This window comes from Sander lucioperca, chromosome 11 (assembly GCF_008315115.2).
Source record: "Sander lucioperca isolate FBNREF2018 chromosome 11, SLUC_FBN_1.2, whole genome shotgun sequence".
Taxonomy (NCBI): Eukaryota; Metazoa; Chordata; class Actinopteri; order Perciformes; family Percidae; genus Sander; species Sander lucioperca.
The window spans coordinates 27,178,630-27,198,161 of NC_050183.1; the positions used below are offsets into that span (position 1 = coordinate 27,178,630).

Consider the following 19,532-nt stretch of genomic DNA (forward strand, 5'->3'; position numbering starts at 1 on the left):
CAATGCTGCACTATAGCACTAACTTACAACATCTTTTTAGCAGTGTACTTATGTATATCTATCATATATTGTTTTAATATTATTATCAATCTACTTTTGTAAATAGCTGAAGTAAAGTACCTACAGTTTGTAATTAAGTACACTACTGGAGTGAATGTACTTAGTTACATTCCACCACTGATGTTTCTTTATTGTGTGCAGATTCTTCATATTTCTTTGTGTACGGGGAAAGTAAAGGGATCATTTTCAGGAGCAAACATTTACAACAAAACCCATCAACCCAAACATAGCAAACATTTTCTGAACTTGTAGTCTAAGTGTAGGATCAACAGTGAAGACAAGCCAAAGTTGTGTTCATAATGAGCTTTTTATTTAAAAGCACATGTATTAGAGCTAAGTACATTTAGCAGAAAAAACAGCATTGCAACTATGTCTTTGTACAAAAAAAAACAAGACAATACAAAAATATTAATATTGAATTTTAATACAATTGTAGGTGTACTTTTTTGAATGCATATTACAAACGTAACTATAACAATCTACAATAGTTATCTAGATACAAAAATCTGTCAGTCTATGCTTTTTAAGCAGCATTTTGTGAAGAACACAGGTCTGTAATCATAGTGGATATATCTAAACATGTTAAGACACAGTATCTTACAGAGTAACTTTAGTGATCTATACATTATTTATATATTTATAAAAAGAGAGTGAAAACGGCTTGGTGAAATGATAGGACGGACTATACGATGAGAAAGATGTGCAACATGGCGGAGTGTGTTGTTGGAGGATATCTGAGTCGGCTGTAAATAAAAAAGGGCTTCTGTACAACTGTTAGTGATTATACGGGACAGGCTATAAACATACAAGGTTAAAAATACTTCTTAGCTGAGAATAAAAATATTAGATCCACAGTTTTCATAACGCTCACCTGCTCTGTCGCTCTCTGACACACAGTGGCACACACACATGCACACAGACACACAGACACACACACACTTGGCACAGCTGACAGTGTGTCTCATTTGACACACACTTAGTTTATCAAGAGGGGGTTCCTTTTCACAGCGCTCATACATATGTACACACACACACACTCACAAGATGTACAAGCGTACCCACACAAGCACAGGAGTGTACATCTCACACACACACACACACACACACACACACACACACACACACACACACACACACACACACACACACACACACACACACACACACACACACACACACACACACACACACACACATCCATTGCCAATGAGGGATTGGGTGGGTAAGAGCCCCTCCCTGCCAGCAGAAAGAGCCCAAATCATCCCAAAAATAATGTGCCAGCTTAGCTGTAATTCATCACCCTCTTTCCACGGTGACAGCCCGCACCCCTCCACTCCGTCCACCCATCCCCTTCCTGTTTAGGAAGCCAAACAGATGGCCAACCAACACCAGGAAGTGGCATGGCACAGCCACGCCTCTTATACAGCTGCTGGGAGATCTGCCTCCCTTCTTCCACAAGGAAATATCCCCCTTTTACTACATCTAACCCTCGAAAAATGCAACATCCCGGGTTTGGGCCACTCTGAGAGTCCACTAGGAAAAGCTTGACGTGCTGATCTGGAGACAGAGGTACATGTTGGAGGGCTTCACTTCCTACTGCTAAAGACAGTTTATTGGGATACTGACGTCTTGCTTATCAGTCAACAACAAAAACAGCCAAAGGACTGCTCTAAAATCTGTTGAAAAGATCAGTATGCAATCCTTACAGTGGCCTCCTGGTAACAGGGTTATTGTTATTGAAGCCATGCTATGCTAACTTTATCCTGCCTGGCGCATGGCGTCTTGTGAAGCCACTGCCACAGGCTTGGTTGGCTTCTGGGAGTCAATACTTCTGTCTCATGGGTGTCAGCTTCATCAAGTTTTCATTCAGTTAGACGTCTCAGGCAGCAAGTGGTGATAATGGACAATGAACTTAAAAAAAACAACCAAAAAAACAGTGCTATAAGTTATATTTTTCTATACTGTTAATATTTCTATGCTGCTAGTTATTGCAGTAATATCCTTCCCGTAGCTAAGGAAGTTGTTGTCCTACGGCGTTCCAAGGCCACAGAGAGTTCGGAGGGGAAGCATCACTGGAAATCCCTCTCTAAGGCAAGGGGGTTTGTCTTTTTTTCTTTTTTTTTTTTTTTCTTCTTCATTCATTTTTGTTCACAAGTGTTTTCCCTTCTTGTGGTCAACACTTCCATCAGACCTCCACACCCTTTAGCTCTGCCTGTCAAGTCATCAATTTCTTAAATCATTTTGTCTTTTAGTCTTCCAATTCTTATCTGTTTGTGCTCAAAAACAATTGGCTCAAATGTTGATTAGTAGTTAACATAATGGTAAATAATAAGTCTGGATAGTGAGAGTGGACTCTGCTGTGCAAATCTCAAATCGGACACCCTAGTCCACGGAGTGAGTGCCTCTGCTGGGCATTGCAAAAGGGAGGAGGGTGCCATTTGAGACGCAGCTACAGTCTCTCGTCGCTACATTCTACTGTCCGATGGGAGGCGAGCAGCGCTGCGATTGGCTCCTCGGTCACAGGGACGAGGTCGCGGCCTTCTCTCACACCATGTTGTGGTGGTTGTTCCTCTCGATGATGTCGGACGAAGGGAGCAGCTCCTTCTTGATGGGGGAGGGCGGGGGCGTGGCCGGCTTCACCCTGGGCTTGAACAGGTCAGACACGTAGAACACCTGGAGGACACACAAGAGGGAGAGCAAGGTGAGGAGATAGACAGCGAATAGAGAAGGCATGAAGGATCAGCAGAAAAACAGGTGGACAAATTGTTTCCTGTAGATAAAGATTGGACATGATGGCTCAAACCAAATATCGGGATGGCTGTTTGGATGCGTGTGTCCTGTTTCGTAGTTCAGTTTGAATGCAAATGAACCACATTGGAGGACAGTCGAGTTAGCATTGTAATTTGCATAGAGCGTGTTAAATCCATGTCAGTTGATTTGCCTATGCCAGACATCTCCTGAGGCAAAGTTACCAAATAACCACCCCTATATGTCTCCTCTTAAGCTAAAAGCCTGGGCTCAAACATGTTTTTTTTCTCTGATACGCAGCAGTCCAACTTTCTTCACAAGACAAAATCTAATGAAATTGCACAAGTGAAGATTTAATAGCAGGGGTGACCTGCACCTCTTAGCTGAATCTGGAAACAGTCTGGATACAACATGGCAGGTCTGAACAGGGCCAATGTGAATATGCACCTACGTGTTCTTGTGTCTGCAGGGGAGCTGTGAGCTGGCGAGACGCGTAAAAGGTAATGTTGCATTACTTCATGATGCCATGATGAGAAACTCCCCATCCCCTCCCTCCGCCACACTTTGTACAATCCAAAACTAGCAACGCTGAGTAATGTGGCTGAAGGAAATGATCTTAGTATAGCTCACATTAAACTGACAATCAAACGCAGTGAACCCAAGCTAATCCTTTTTATTAAACAATGTCCGGGGTGAATTCCCCTTTTACATCAACTCTGAGGTCAGCCTGGCAGCCACTGGTGGCCAATGGATGATGTAAGAGAAAGAAAGAAAGAAGAAAAAAAAAGAAGGCAGAAAAGAAAGCTCTTCCTGAGATCCTGATGACATCATATGTCAAACAGGAAAATGGGCAGGGGTGGCCTGGAAGTGGGACCATGGAAACTACTGTCCACTGTTAAGAGTGGATTACCGTTACAAGGGTATGGGGTAAGTCATGAGCAACAGCGGCTTCAGCTTCACACTTACACACACAAGTACATGCACACACAGAGGCACAGCAGCGTTTCCTTCCGTGCTGCCAGTCAATGGCGAACACAGGGCCTGTGCCAGGGAGGCGAGGAGAGAGGGCGGGGGGATGGGGGGGGGAGGAAGAGAGCTTATAGTGTGTTCTATTTACCTTGGAACTCGGAAGCTGGAGCTGGGAATGACGTCACACCCCGAGTTGACCACGTTCCATTAAAACAAGTCCGATTTCACAGTGGGGTTAGCTCTATCCAGGTTAGCCATCGTTAGCAATACAGTTCATAACAACGCATTAGGCAGTTTTCTTGTGCATACAAACTGCGTAACAACATGTCCACCGATAGAAGTTGGACTGGACTGTGTTTAAGACGGATTTAATGATACACAAATAAGACGGATGTGCAAATAAACTGTATATTACTACAGCTTTCACTGCTGTTGATGCACGGAGCAGCCATGTTGGATTTCGAGGTTGGGGTAACGTAAGATGCTCCGACTTCCCAACTTGGAAATCCGACTTCAGGGGGGCGTGTTTCCGACTTAGAGTACAAATGGAACGCTATGCACTATGCACTTAGCCTGGATGCCAGCCGAACTTAGCCCCGCCCACAACATTCGAGGTCGGGAAGTTCAAATTCTGACTAGAATCTGAGTATGACGATGTCAGGCTACTATGCACCAGCTCCTCTTGGGAAAACAATATGGATAACTCTCATTGAAGAAAATGCAGTGCGCTGATACGGGGAAAACATACTAGTGGTCATGGTCGACATACAGTCGGTGATCTACAGTATATATATAACAAAGGCTGTCTCATTCTGAGCGGTGCGCTCAACACAGAGACATTCTCTTTCATTACAGCTTGACATATACTGACCATAGAATGGCCTTCACTGGTGACCTCTGACTGATAGATGACATCACACGTATATAGATATCTCCATAACACACAGCTGCTTTCAGAGCTGTAAAAGGGCTCTTTGTGTGTCGGTACAGCCAGTAGTTCACGCAGTGTCTTCAGTGCATCATTATATGGTACAGTATATTGTGATATAATTAGGGGACTGGAGAGAGATATGCGATGAATCATATCTTGGGACTGCCCCGAGCCATCATGGAAAACATTCTATGCTTGTTGCCACGTCACCCAACCTCCAACCTATCGCCCTTGAACCTGCTGGGGGGGGGAGGCTTATCACGACCTCACCACTTCCTGAGTGTGACTGACACACACACACGCACACTCACACGCGCACACACGCACACACACACACACACACACACACAAGCCTTTTGTGTTGAGAGATGCAGACTCAGCAGTTAGGCTTCTATTACATGAAGGAAAAAAAAACCAGCAGGACCTTGAAAGACATGTATGTTTGTATGTATGTATGTATGTATGTATGTATGTGTGTATGTGTGTGTGTGTGTGTGTGTGTGTGTGTGTGTGTGTGTGTGTGTGTGTGTGTGTGTGTGTGTGTGTGTGTGTGTGTGTGTGTGTGTGTGTGTGTGTGTGTGTGTCTCTAATTGTGTGTCCTTAATCACTAATAAATTGTCAAGCCTGACACATAAAGAAGCTGAATCACACAGGAAATGAGTTCACCAACTTGCAGGAACTGTGAATGTATAATTTTTAAAAAAAACACCACCGCATTACTCACTAGGCCCCCTTCGTATGTCAAAGGATAAAACTGTGAATTTCTTTGCACGCACATGAAACCAACTATGAATATCTTTGCGGCCGAAACAACACATCGGAAAATGCATTCACACCAATGTAGGTCAGACGATGTAACTCTAAATACACCGACACATTTTCAAAGACATGCTTAAATTTGTCTTTCCATATATGTGCATAAGTTTTTAAAAACAACTTTGTAAGGGTTAACTGGCGGTGTGGTACAAACAATTACAAATTTTGACCACGTGGGTTGTGTGTGTGAAGTGATAAAAGATGACTTTCTGCTTCTTCACAAGTACGCCGAGCATACAGACGCTGCTCCATTCTTTGAGACCCTGAGTAGGTGCAGCATGTCCTTGTGTGTTGTGATAGCACCCTCTTGCCCCCGTCCTCCTTTAATGCCTAACCCAACTCCTCTCCACCGTGACACTGAACCTCGGAAAAAAAAAACGCTGACCCAGCTTTCTCTACCGACATCTGCTTCCTGCTGGATTCGGTCCTCTTGACCTTTTATTCCCACACATGTTGAAAAGTAGGTCACTACGTCTGATAGGAAATGCCAGGTAGGACAGACGGACCACTTCCTGTTGTGGTTCCTTGATTCTCTGGACCGCCACCTTGCATGTCTACGTGGTCTGGAGTGTTTGACTCGAAACACACACACACACACACACACACACACACACACACACACACACATCTACATATTCTTCAAAAAAACTTCCATGTATCCGACTCAGACACCATCTGTCAGCAAATGTGTAGACAGACAAAAGGTGTTTAAAGCAGCAATTAACTTAAAACAAAGGCGGTCTAACAGTCTAACACGTCACTACATACGAATGTGTTCTTTCTTGCCCCAGGTTTGCATTGTTACTGGCACTCAATGGGAGGGGGGGCACTGGGATAAAGTGGTAACTGCAGCCTAGGGAAACCTGGAATAGCTGACAATAAAGTCATGGAACAACACAATTCTCTACAGTCAGTCAATTACTGAAATGTATTTGGAAAGGAAGACACTTTTCCACAAGGCCACATGTAACTCCTCATGTGATATTCAGAACAATTGTTAACAATTTCACACTTGGGACTGATGTGTAAATCCACTAATTTGCTCAATGTGTTCCTTTGTTCTTCCAATCAGACTTTTGTATCAAGACAAGTGCACTGTGAGTGTTGGGACACTGTTCTCTCCGTGCATGTGCACAAGCTCAGGATAGATACATGGACAACATTACATAGGCTGCCATGGGGCTTTTAAATATCAACTGTTTCTGCTTGATGAAAACATCTTCTGAGAAAGGATTGGCTACAGACAAAGTTCTCCAATAACAAAGCTGCTGCTACAACCAATGGGATACAGACCGAGACCGCAAAACCTTTGTCATGTTGTTACAGTGTGTTTTCAGTTTAAAAACTCTGATAGGACTGCCAAATAAAAAAATAAAAATAATAATTAACAGCCTCAATCACTATATGTCACAAAAATAGTGAAGAAGGTTGCAGAGTATGCACACAGATACACACACACACACACACACACACACAAACAGTGCATGTCACTATCTTTGTGGGGACCCGTCATTGACATAATGCATTCCCTAGCCCCTTACCCTAACCTTAACCATCACAACTAAATGCCTAACCTTAACCCTTACCCTCACCCTAACCATAACCTAATTCTAACCCTAATCCTACAACCAAGTCTTAACCCTCAAACAGCCCTTTAAAGTTGTGGGGTCCAGCATTTTGGCCCCACAACGCTGTCCGGACCCCACAAGTATACTGTATTCCCGGTTTTTGGACCCCACGAATATAGTTATACAACACACACACACACACACACACACACACACACATACACACACATCAAAGTCATACTTATGAACAGCATCAAAAGAACATAATAGTAGATCTAAGCAGAGATATTTCAAAATGCTCAGAACATCTCAGAGCGGTGAGAAACATACACGCTCTGACATAATTTACAAAGTGTGAACTCGTAACTTGAACTACATTTCAAACTTTAGATTTAGAAGAAAAATGACTGCACACTTGCTAACTTCTAAGATCTGAAGATGTTCACACTTTGATTTAGTACTTCCTGCTGGCTTTTCTGAAGCACACAGGCTCCATACCTCCCGCCTCCACTCATCTCCTGTCAGGTCCTTTCTGCTCTGCTGCTTATTGAGAGGCTGAAACAGCCGAGCTAAAGTATTCACAGATGTGTGTTTCTACTAAGACTGGGCAAATCAGAATGGGCGTCAGGGATTGTAAAACTAACCTCGCCACATTGATCGGCAGGGGTTTGATGTGGGGTGTGTACGCATGTGGAAGAGCTGAGTTGGATTGAACCCACGCTCATCCTGAGCCAAGATGTAGACAAGGCTCCTCTCTCCTGTCACTTCCCTCCCTTCGCTCCTCCTGCCAGATCTGCCCATTCAGAGGTCAGGCTCATACTTTAAGCGTATTTCTAAAAACATTATTTTTTTTCTTGTCAAAGCTGTCGTCTCAGGAGCTTTGCCCAGCTGGAGGAGCGCTGATTTTACTTTACAGTCTATTGTTACTCGCTGATTTCTGCTCATGGTCATAATCCTGGCATACAAGGACCCTGATGTGCTGTGTGTGTGTGTGTGTGTGTGTGTGTGTGTGTGTGTGTGTGTGTGTATTTTAGCTGTGCCAAGGTCTGCCTAGGCGCCACTACTAAGGTCTCGCTAAGTTTTATGAATCTAATCCTTTCCACGTTCATGACTTGGATCGTGTAGAAAGGTAAGGGTTGTGTGTGTGTGTGTGTGTGTGTGTGTGTGTGTGTTTGTGTCTGTGTGTGTGTCTTTCCATACGTTTGCCAGAGGCAGCAGAGTTTAGCAGGGGCCTGCTGTGCTGATAGGACCAGAGCCGCCAAATAAAAAAACCCCAAAATAATTAACAGCCTCATTCCTGTTTCAAAGGCTAATCCTCTCTCTCTTTAGCTTTCTTTTACACTCCCTCCATTTTCCCCTTGACACAAATTCAATTTTCCTTGGATCCATCTAGCTTAATGATGAGGGTTAGAAAAATAACTATATGTCACAAAAGTAGTGAAGAAGGTTGCAGAGTCACACACACACACACACACACACACACACACACACACACACACACACACACACACACACACACACACACACACACACACACACACACACACACACACACACTCCTGAACTAGGGCCTCAGTCCAAGCAATGTGTTATTTATTAAAGGGAATAAGATTCTCCTCACTTCCCTGCCTGCTCCGTTTCTCTTTTTCAGAAAAAGCAGAAAGGAGTAAAAAGTGAAAAGCAGGAGCTACATCTGTAGGGGCAAACTTTATTTGAAGGTTGGTCCGTCTGTAGGATCCCCAATGGTCAATTATAGAAAAGTATTAAGTTGCAAAAAGATGTATGCAGTTATGCTTTATCACTCATATCGTATTTTCATACAGTTTGCATGTTGAGCTTGTGTGTTTTGTGTGACATGAGTGCACTCACTATGCAGTAGGCCACCAGGGCTCCCTGCACAAAGCCTGCAAGGACATCGGTCGGGTGGTGCTTGTGGTCGGAGATGCGTGATAGGCCGGTGTAAAAGGCCATCATCAACAGGGTGAACTGGAGCAGCGGGCGGAGGAGACGAGCGCCACGCCATGAAAACCTGGACTGGAGATAGAACTGGGAGGACAGAGAGATAATGTTATGGATTTTCTTCATACAACAGTATTAAAATATGCAGTTATTGTGTAAATGCTCTGACATACAAAACCTGTGTATAAGATGTTAAACATGCATTATCAATGCGGCTGTCACTCATTTCTGATGCCTGTAATGAACCCTTACACACACACACACACACACACACACACACACACACAGCGGGCTGGACACTTGCAGCGTGTGTGTGTGTGTGTGTGTGTGTGTGTGTGTGTGTGTGTGTGTGCATGTGTATTATTACTGTCTGAGAGGTCTAGACTGAATCAAAGTGGACAGGCTGGCCAGACCTGCAAAGAAACACATAATCTCTTCCACAACACACATTCGACTGCCTGAGACCCGGATATGACTGATTCATGGTTCAACATCCCAGCTGTTAAAACAGCCCAACCACAGAGAACCACTGGAATACACACACACACACACACACACACACACACACACACACACACACACACACACACACACACACTACCAGGAACATTTCAGCACTTTGTTGGGATGAACTCTCTACCCTCTATTAGAGTACTGTAAATAGGAGACAAAGCAGATGCACCCCCCACTCCGCCCGCAGCCAAAAACCATCTCCTGGGTCATGATAAAGTCTGAGAAGAGCCAAAACAGGAACATCTAAGTCCAAGGCCACTTTCAGTCACTCGCATGAGTGCAAATACATGCACAGTCTCTTTTTCTTTTTATACACATACATGCACAGTGGTGAGATCAGCCCAGGTCCTTCAGACATCCTGTGTTCCTGCACCACTCGTGCCCTAAACTTCCTGTCTCTCACACCCAGAGACAGAGGGGCATGGGAGGGCCAGCCTCAGCCAAGGTCTACCCAGCCCACACCTCCAGACTTGTGCCTTATAATCAGCTAGGCTAACAAAACCCACAGACGGCCACAGTGCCTCCCAGCAACCCCCGTCCACTACGAGCCCCTGTAGGTGTGGACGTAAAGCGCCCTCGCACTTCCTCTACGACACTCTTATCATTGTTCTTCTCCTCACGGAAGCAGAGGAAGCGATCCCTCCCATCCCTTCCAGTCTTGTGCTCTCCTCCCTGGCAGGGATGTTTAGACTTCAGGCTTCCTCTGTAGCGGTTCTCAGGTAGCGGGCCAGGACTACTGATAAGTACTTTTGTCTGACGTCCTGAAGCCGTGAACGCCAACAACTGAAAAACGCTTCAGACAACACCCTAAAACCTCTCAATTTTAAGCCAGCTTTGATGGAGGTTGAAGGTGAACGAGTGAGCGCTTAGCCAAAAGAAAGAGTTACAGTGACCTGACAATCAACTTGGCCCTATCTGACTGGAGGACAGTGAGCAAACCCAAATAACCCATCCAACCCTGATTCAGCAGAAGCGTTGCACACATTTAAGTTATGATAAGCGATTCAGAGGGTTTATGACCTTCTAAAATCTCAAAATGCATTTTGTCTACTCTATAAATTCAACTCGGACTTAAATAGATTCAGGCATTTGTCTCTCTGACCCGAGCTGTCCTCCCACGAATTTGTTGTGCGTCTCGAATAAGTTAGATGTCAGGGAAAACAACAATAAAACACAACAATAAACGGAGTCCCAGCAGATTCCCATGACAGATGGAGACAAGAGCGACACAAAGTCTGGTGGTTTCTAAAGGAATCCAGCTCATTCCAGTGAGATCTTCTCCCTCTGTCTCGGTGTTCAATAAAAAGGAAACACACACAACAAAGTGAGAAAGAATGAGGGCTCGTTTTTACACTCCAGCCCCCTTCCCATGCTTTCCTTGGGTTCACACCGCGCTGCGAGACAAAAGCATAGCTGTGGTTAAGACCACTTATATCACAAACAAACATTTGGTGTGGGCTGTGACAGTGGGCTCTGTAGGCATGAATAACCCACAGAAATAACCCAACCCTTTGCTACTGGATGTGTGCACCTTAGACAAAACAAAAGATAGCTCATTAGGACGCATGAATGCACACACACGCTTGTTTTCTGTGGCTGCGGTGCGGCTGTGCCGCGTGCCAGTTATCTGGGTGCCAGGTTAGCTCCGAAGGCTGCGACACTGAGAAGTCTCAGCTCAAAACCACATCAGTCGCAGACGCAGCACTCAGACGCGCTTGGCAGGAAATGAAGTCCTTCAAAATCAAAGTGTGACAATTAGCAGATGACTGTGGGGGGGGGCTGTGGGAGGAAGAGCGAGGTGACAGCCACACTGTGGAAATGACACTTTCACCCTGGTGAGCAACAAGGGAGACAAAAACGAGGGCCGAGGTTGAGAGGAAAGACACATTTTCTCTATCTATTATAATAATTGACATTATAAATGTCAACGTGAACAAAACTGACATTATCTGACATTATCCGTCAGTGTGTATTTGCCCTTGTGGACACATGAGAAACACAAGAAGACTTATTTAAGGTGACTACAAGAGAGAGGGAAATTCTATGAGTGATGGCAAAAACAAGAAAATACCACAGATTCCTTTTTCCAGAAGGAATGCTTCCGTTGTGGGCTTTGTTTCAGGCTGGTTTAGTATTCCAAAACATTAACTACAAACTGTACATCCTCTCTCTTTCTGCACCAGCCTCCTCTGGCTGTGGTCCTGAGCTTGCCGCAGCTGGAACACTGGTCTCTGACTAGTGTGTCACTCTGTGGTCTGGATGCATCACATGTCCATTCCCTCTCTGCTTTTTATTCATCTCTTTTCCTTGGTCTGACCAGAGTGCAGCTGTAGGTTCACCCAGAGGCTGGGAAATACCCACAGCAAGCTCTCACTGCATGACAATACACTACAACACATCAGAACTTCAACTGTCAGCCACCTGTGAGAACCCGGACCACCTTGTAACCAAGCTTAGGGCCAGCAAGACCCAAAATATTGACTTCTTTTTTTCCCCTCAGAGGAAGAGAAAGGGAAGGAGATGATTGCAGAGCTATGAGTTGGCAATTGTCACACATTGTGTGTGTGTGTGTGTGTGTGTGTGTGTGTGTGTGTGTTATTAGCCTCTTTGAAGCATGAAATGCCTCTAGGGTGCTAAGCCCTACCCAACACCCACAACAGGTGAAGTGAGAGGGAGGGAGGGAGAGACTGAAATGGGAGAGGACAGGAAGTGCACACACAGCTGCTCTGAAGAAAACAGGTGGAGTGCATCCATCCATCTCTCGGAGGAGTGAAAAGGAGAACAAAACTCCTTATAAACTGAGTGAGGAGATAGAGCAGAGGAGGAGGAGCCGTGGATAAGAACAATGTTTTTTTCTGCAGCCAGTAAATCCCCAAATCAAGGCCCTGCCTTTTTTTTCCCATGACTCCCTGTACAATCTGTAAACCATTGTTTCTGTGGCTCTCAGCATGTGTGTGCTTGCATGAATGTGAATGTGTTATGATGTATTTGCAAGAGTGCTGAATAGTCACTTACAGCCAGATAGAGCATGGTAAACATTGAAAAAGAGGCATGTCCTGAGAAGAAGGATTTCCTGTGGAAGATCAAATATATCTTCAGTCAGTTTTTTTTTAATTTAAGGAGTATTTGTAATACATCATACTGTATATTAGTTTGGTATTGGTGTTTACACAAACCTGGCCTCCTGAACATCGCTCTCTGTGCCAGTGCAGGTATAGTTGGTGATGTATCCCAGTGAACAGTTGATGGTGGAGAAGTCGGGTTTACACACATCTAAGAAGTGGGGCCTCATACGGCCCACCGACACCTTGGCAATGTCTGTAAATGACTGGCTGACGGCACATCCAAAGAGAAACACACCCATCTGCAAGATCACACAATAATGATTAGACATAATACCAACGTAGCTGTCTATACTCATTGATCATTGGCTAAGCACCTAACTTAGTCTTGCTACGCCTGTCAGGCTTTCCGTTCTCACACGGCCCGTATGCAGTTTATAATGATAACGTGGCAGATTTACAACTCAAAATTCGTAGTCATTTCTCAAACAACTGGTCCTTGATTTAAGACAGTGGTGGACAAAAGCAGGCTTCCCATTTCTTGTCTGCGACCATCGTTTTTTTGGCTTAACAGATTTGGTGCCATGTCATTTCTCTGACGCTCCATTGTTCCGACCTCTCAATAACCCAAAAAATTCCCTTTGGTCCTACAGCCCACTAGTCCGACCACTATGGCCACGCCAAGACCCGCCCTTCAATAGAATTTATCGGCCAGGCGTCCATGCTTATGCATGGTAACGTAACCCCATTTGTGCAGGTCCTATCCCCTGACCAATCGGCTATCCTAACCCTAACCACTCGAGGTCAAATGCTTAACCCCAACCAATCGAGCTGCTTCGTAGGGCGGGTCTTGCCGTGGCCATAGTGGGATTCCTAATTTTGCCACCAGCGGGACGTCGGACTAGTGGGCTGTAGGACCAAAGGGAATTTTTTCGGGTTATTGAGAGGTCGGAACAATGGAGCATCGGAGAAATGGGCAGTCCCCACAGATTTTACCAGCTGTAACTAGCTAGCTAATTAAGCTAACGTTAACGTCATGAATTGGTTAAAAATGCTGTGTGCAACTGATTTTTTTCACGTTTCCAGAATACTCATTTTAGGGATTTAAATTATGAATAAAAAGAAGATAAGACTGTTGTTTCTTTCAAAATAAACCCGTTCAGCTCCTCAGCTTACATAGTTGGACAAGCAAGACAAAGGTGAGATTTATGCTTTATTGTTCATGTTTTCAAACTGTATGTGTCACTTTTAAAATTAAGAGTGAAAGGGCTTTTGGGATGAGGACTGACTGAAATGTTTGGTGAATGTAACGCTGTCTCTGACATCCAATAGAGGATTGTTAGTCTAACATGATAACAACGGCAGCCTACACGATCGGACAAACGCAATGTTTAATCCATTCCTTATACTTTGGTCTTGTATTTTTTGGTTTTGGCGAAGGAAAAAAAAAAATCCCTATCTAAACTCTTTATATATTTCTTATGACAGCCCAGTTCAATGATCGATTCAACGTGGAATAATAGAAAGTCTTACAGGCCGGCCATGCCATGCCTAGTTACAGTTGCAAAGCTACGATTTTTACGATCACTGTTCAGGGGAGGGGTTTGCAATAATGCAATAATCTCAACACGTATTAAAGCACACTTATGGAGAGCTGACCTGCTTGTAGAGGGCTGCAACATAGGGATTCCCGACGAAAGACTTGGTTCCCTCGTGTAGTTGGTGAATCCTGAAGCATTCTCCAATCACAATCTACAAGAAAGAATTGTTGAGATAAACAGACGACACCAATCACAAATATAAGACATATTCTGGCTATGTGATGCTGCTGAATCCTACAGTTTTACAGTGGGCTTAGATGCAGATAATTATGCAGTAAAAACTGATAACGTTTGAGTGTGTATCATGCAGGAAATCTAATTTAATTCCAGACTGAAGTCACAGATGGAGTAGAAAGGATGTGTAAAGGACAGACAGGAGAGACAGAATGAGTGAGATCCACAAAAAAAAGACAAACATATAGAATGAGCATGGCCTGCCTTTCCCTCAGGCAGTTTTGTTGTGAGATTATTAATGAATCAATGATATGGTGGGGCCTTTTTATGTGGGATATGAAGGATAATGAGACAGTGAAGGCAAGGGAAAAAAGGAAAATCTGAAAACAAATTACCCAGACTCGGTCTATATCTCAGTCAGACTGACCTGACTTTGATATAAGGAGGATTTATATTAGGGCAATGGTCTGTTTCAAGGCTTAAGTAGAGTGAGAAACCCTGAATCCTGTGGTAATCCAGCCAGAAGGTTAGTAAGGTAAGTAGTGTTGGGGCCCTTGGAAAGACCTCATCTACACTGAGGGGGCTTACACCAAGCCAACCCTGGAGGCACGGACATGTCAATCAGATCTGTACCACCTGGGGTATCTGATTGACAGACCGGCCGCTCTCCACCACTAACCACATCTCCCTTTCCTTCCTCTTTCCACACAAGGCTTCACTCTTCGGCCTACCTTCTCACCCAATCTCTCAGGAAAATATTTACCTGCCCATCTCTGAGCCAGCAAACACTCTGTGAATGCAAATAGCATTAAGACTTTAAAGGTGTGCGCATCTGCAGCTTAAGTGTTTCCCAGGCATCCTATCAAGTTAATAGAGAAACATAATGTTTGTGTATATACTTGTATTGTTTTGTGTATTGTTAGGCCTGATAAACACACCTATCCTGCCTATTGGGTGGTCAGCTGGCAGGCTCACAGCCAGAAGAAACAAACATGGCGGTGTATTAGTGCGTGTGTGCTATTGTCAATGAATTGTTTTGATCTAAGCTTAAGATTAGAACCACAGGAGACGGATACAGGACAGAGAAGTTTATTTGGGTTGTCAGCATTTGCATTCAAACCTCACCTCTCCTTCGCTATCTCCCTGTCTCGGCTTATTGCTATGTGTCTGGTTGTCTAAGTGCAGACAGGGCCTGTCATGGATACGGCAGGCCTGTCTGATCAGAGCAGAGGGCCCAAAAGGTGCCTGATGGGTTTATTTGGATCGTCAGTGAGTATGCTTATTGAACTCTATCTCGCTATTGCTAACTCTGTTTCTCACAGTGGAAACGTGGCCTGTCAGACATAGATATGTCTGACCAGCAGGACTGTTGGGATTTCCCTTGCAGCGAAGATAAACAAGAGGCCCAACTGGAATCTGCTACCAGTGCATGTATAGGTGTGCATATATGTGTGTGTGTGTGTGTGTGTGTGCCTGCATGAGTGAGCGTGTGTGCGTTAAAGGAATGGTGTCGGCATGGCAGTAGACGCCACTAATGAAACACAGCTGTGCGAGACACGCCAGCTTTGCCCACACGTGAAAACATGTGAGAGAACTTAACTAACACAGTCTCCTGGTTCCAATGAGCAAGAGCTGAGCTGGTACAGCGTTTTGAGTGTGTGTATATGTGTGTGTCCACCAAGCTGGCGAGGAGACGACTGCAAAGCGACGTCTCAGTCTGGGAACTTATGAGGGGGCTGTACCACAAAGAGTCTGGGGGCTGTAAAGATCATCTAGCCTGACCACGTGGCACTAATAATTGACATACACATGTTTCCACTAACAACCCGCCTCCAATCTGATGGCACTACACTGGAGCCATTCCCTCTCCAGAGCAGGAGTCAAGTCATGGGAATGAGGACTTCATGCTGTTGCTAACTGGTGGAACGCCTCAGGCTATCAGCGAGGCATGGGAGAGAGCACTGACACATACACCCGAAGTAACGTGCAGGGCACAGAGGGCATGGAGTCAGTGTGCAGGAATACGAGTGGGGGGTATGAGAATGGACCAGGAGCTTGTAAAATCACTTTGGTCATTGGCATGCATGTGTCAGCACACACACAAATGTCGCTTTGGGGGGGGGGGCCTCTCGCCACCACTGACTCGCTTAGCGAAGTACTAAAAAAACAAATGGCTCGGAAGACTCAAAGCTGATACGGAAGAATAAAGTGTGACGAAGAAAACATTATAGAATGAAAGGGTAGGACATATAGAGCACATTTATAGCAAAAGGCTGGAGTATTTTAGAAAACGCTGCATGATAAGAAATCACTCAAACTTTTTTGATTTAGGGGCTATAGTGTGAGAATAATCTATTGGACTAAAGTAACAGTTAAAAAGAAGTGATTTTAAATTGGAGTCAAAGTAGCAAACAAAGGGAGGTGTAAAGGTCGACTTACAGAGAAGATGGCAATAAGAATGCCAACACCACAAAGCACGGCATCGCTAATGGTGTCTCCCTCTTTTCGGGGGAAGCGGATGGACTCGTCCGAACAGTAAAACCCGCGCTGGTACGGCTTTATGGTGCTAGTCTCAATGATCAGGAAAGGCAGGCTAGCTACAAAAGACACAAGGAAAGAGGGGAGCAAAGAGAGAGGAAGACAGGGAGAGAAGAAAGAAAGCACCAGGTCAGTGACACATAAACAGAAGAGAACAGGGGGAGCACAAGGAGCACGCTGGCACCGGGGGATCATGGGATATGGCAGAAGTGGGTGGGGCTTAAGAGTGTCACGCATGGTCCGCTTAGAGCGACGGAGTGATGGATTTCCAAAATCAGATGCCAACTATGATTTAAGATTACAGCAACTTTTTTGTCACTCCTTCACAGCCACCATCATGAACCATCAGCCATCCCCCGTTTCTGCCTTCAGTGTTCCCCAAGGCCGAGGGCTCTTAGTGGGGGGGGGGGGACTTACGGACACCGCGGGCAGTGTCAACCCAACAGAAGTGAGCACTGAGGAGGGGACGGTGCTCTTCTTGTAGGGGTATTTGAGGCTGGAATCACTGCAGTAGAGACCCCTCTGGTATGGACGAACAGAGGTACGGTGCAGAACCAGGCTGGGCAGCATAGCTACACACACACACACACACACACACACACACACACATACACATGAATGGATGTTTGAACCCATGCACACACACACACACACACACACACACACACACAGTACATAAGGCTGACTCGCAGACACACCTAATACAGGAAAGCATACTGCATCATACAGCTAACTCCACTTACCTGTAAGCTGAAGAAAAAAAATATCACATTAAAACACACTTTAACAGTCCTTCACAGGTGCGTGTTTGAGCTCACGCGAACATTAATCAGGATGTTTACTCAGCAAACCCCCTCCTGCTGCTCCTGTTGACAGTGTTTTTAGAGAATTGAGGTTTATTCTTCAGCATTAGGAGACCCCCCCCACCCCCACCCCCAACCCCTCCCTTCCTAACAGAGCAAATACACACTGACATTCAGGGCTAGGAGTCCATTATTGGAGACAAAAGAAACCCACCAACACGGGTACTGTGTCAATACATTGTGAAAACTTTAGTGTTACGGTTTGCAGGGGAAGAGAGTGCCATTCCAGGTAGAGTGTTGAAATGTCTTTTTTTTGTTGATAGAAACCATTTGTGTGAAGCTACCGCGAGTTAGCTTAGCATAAAGGCTGACAACAGAGAAAAAAAACTGCTAGCCCGGTAACAAACTTCAGGTTTTTGCATGTATAAAACAAAGAAGATTAAACATGTTAATTACTATAAGCAGATCTCATTTCCTATGGACAGAGCCGGACTAGCCGTTCCCCCTGTTCTCAGTCTTTATGCTAAGCTAAGATAAGCTAAGCAGTAGTAGCGATATCTACCGTACAAACATGAGTGGTATTAATCTTCTCGTCTAACTCTCCGAAAGAAAGCAAATAACAGTGTTTCCCTAAATGTGGAGCTATTGCTTTAGTAACAGCCTTCGTGAGGCTCTGGAGGAGCTTCGTACAAACTACCTCAATAACAAATGGACAGCTAGTGCTAGAAGTTGAATGCACTCATGCACACCCAGATTTTATTCTGATGAAGGGGAAATAAATCCATATCTCCAGATCACAGTGCTACAAATGCAGGCGTGCAAACTCTGGCTGGGACTTTCCTTTAGAGATTTTAATATGTGTGAATACCAAGAAAAACATAACTAAGCCCACCCAACTCTGGAACATTTTTATGCATGAGAGCATGTACGAATGAAGTAGCTCATAAATGGAGAGCGCTCAAGGCACAAAAGGCGTCCTGAAGACCCACACACGGACACACCAACATATACATACAACATCAGACTGCACAGAAACTACTCCCACGTGCGGTTCATGCGGTGAGCTCACATCACAGCCATTTTTGACATGTGGGTCAAAGTCAGAAATCTACTCATGAATGTTCCTAATGCGGCTGAGAACCGCGGCCGTTGTCTCACCAGTGCTGGGAGAAGGAGATCGTGTTACTGGTCTGTCCTAAAAAAAACCATAGCAGTCACCATGAAATTCTTAAAGACCTCAAAACACACTTTCTTATACATTCTTGTAGACACACACTCAAGGCTGCTGAACGTCCACGCTGTGACATCTGCTCCCACTTGAAAGAATAAAGTGTTGTCTCAGGTGTCAATGAGTCCATTTTCATATGGCTTAATAGGAAAATGTTGCTTTTTTTCATTTTATCCTTCCTTTTGCATTAATATATGTGGCGGTGGTGGTTTCTGGACCAGAGGAAATTATCATTTTGAAAGCTGTCTCCAAAAAATTAAGCTTTTAAAAAGAGGTTTTGAGGTCAAGAATGGACTTTAAAACTCAAATATAATATGGACAACACTTTCTGTCCTTAAACTGAAGTGCTCAAAAAATACTCCTGTGAACGTCTAGATTACCATGACAACTGGGCATATTTTATCTGCTGATGACGATCAAGCGAAATGATCTAAAGCTCTACAACAACTTCTAAATGGACCCTGAGGTGAGAAGGTTTTGTCCAGTGCTGATTTAAAGTCTCAAGAATAGTGCTGGCACCATCTTCTTCTCCGTGACTGGACAAAACAAATCTACTGAAAGC

General features: G+C 44.6%; 1 protein-coding gene across 3 annotated transcripts in view; it reads right to left on the bottom strand.

Annotated features, from left to right (window-relative positions):
- Positions 1–466: 466 nt before the first annotated feature.
- Positions 467–19,532, bottom strand: part of plpp3 (phospholipid phosphatase 3) — a 32,576-nt gene continuing 13,510 nt past the window's right edge. The window contains exons 2-8 of one of the 3 annotated variants that reach the window (XR_004898868.1): positions 16,841–16,998; positions 14,286–14,378; positions 12,741–12,928; positions 12,580–12,637; positions 8,962–9,138; positions 1,216–2,733; positions 467–1,142 (exon numbers count right to left, since the gene is read on the bottom strand). Coding sequence is in view for 2 of the 3 variants with exons in the window: in XM_031311845.2 (XP_031167705.1) it covers positions 2,605–2,733; positions 8,962–9,138; positions 12,580–12,637; positions 12,741–12,928; positions 14,286–14,378; positions 16,841–16,998 (803 nt within the window). In the remaining variant the exon portion in view is untranslated. Of the gene's footprint in view, positions 2,734–8,961; positions 9,139–12,579; positions 12,638–12,740; positions 12,929–14,285; positions 14,379–16,840; positions 16,999–17,356; positions 17,512–19,532 lie in introns of all 3 variants that reach the window. The other 2 variants (XM_031311845.2, XM_031311846.2) reach the window with 2 other exon arrangements.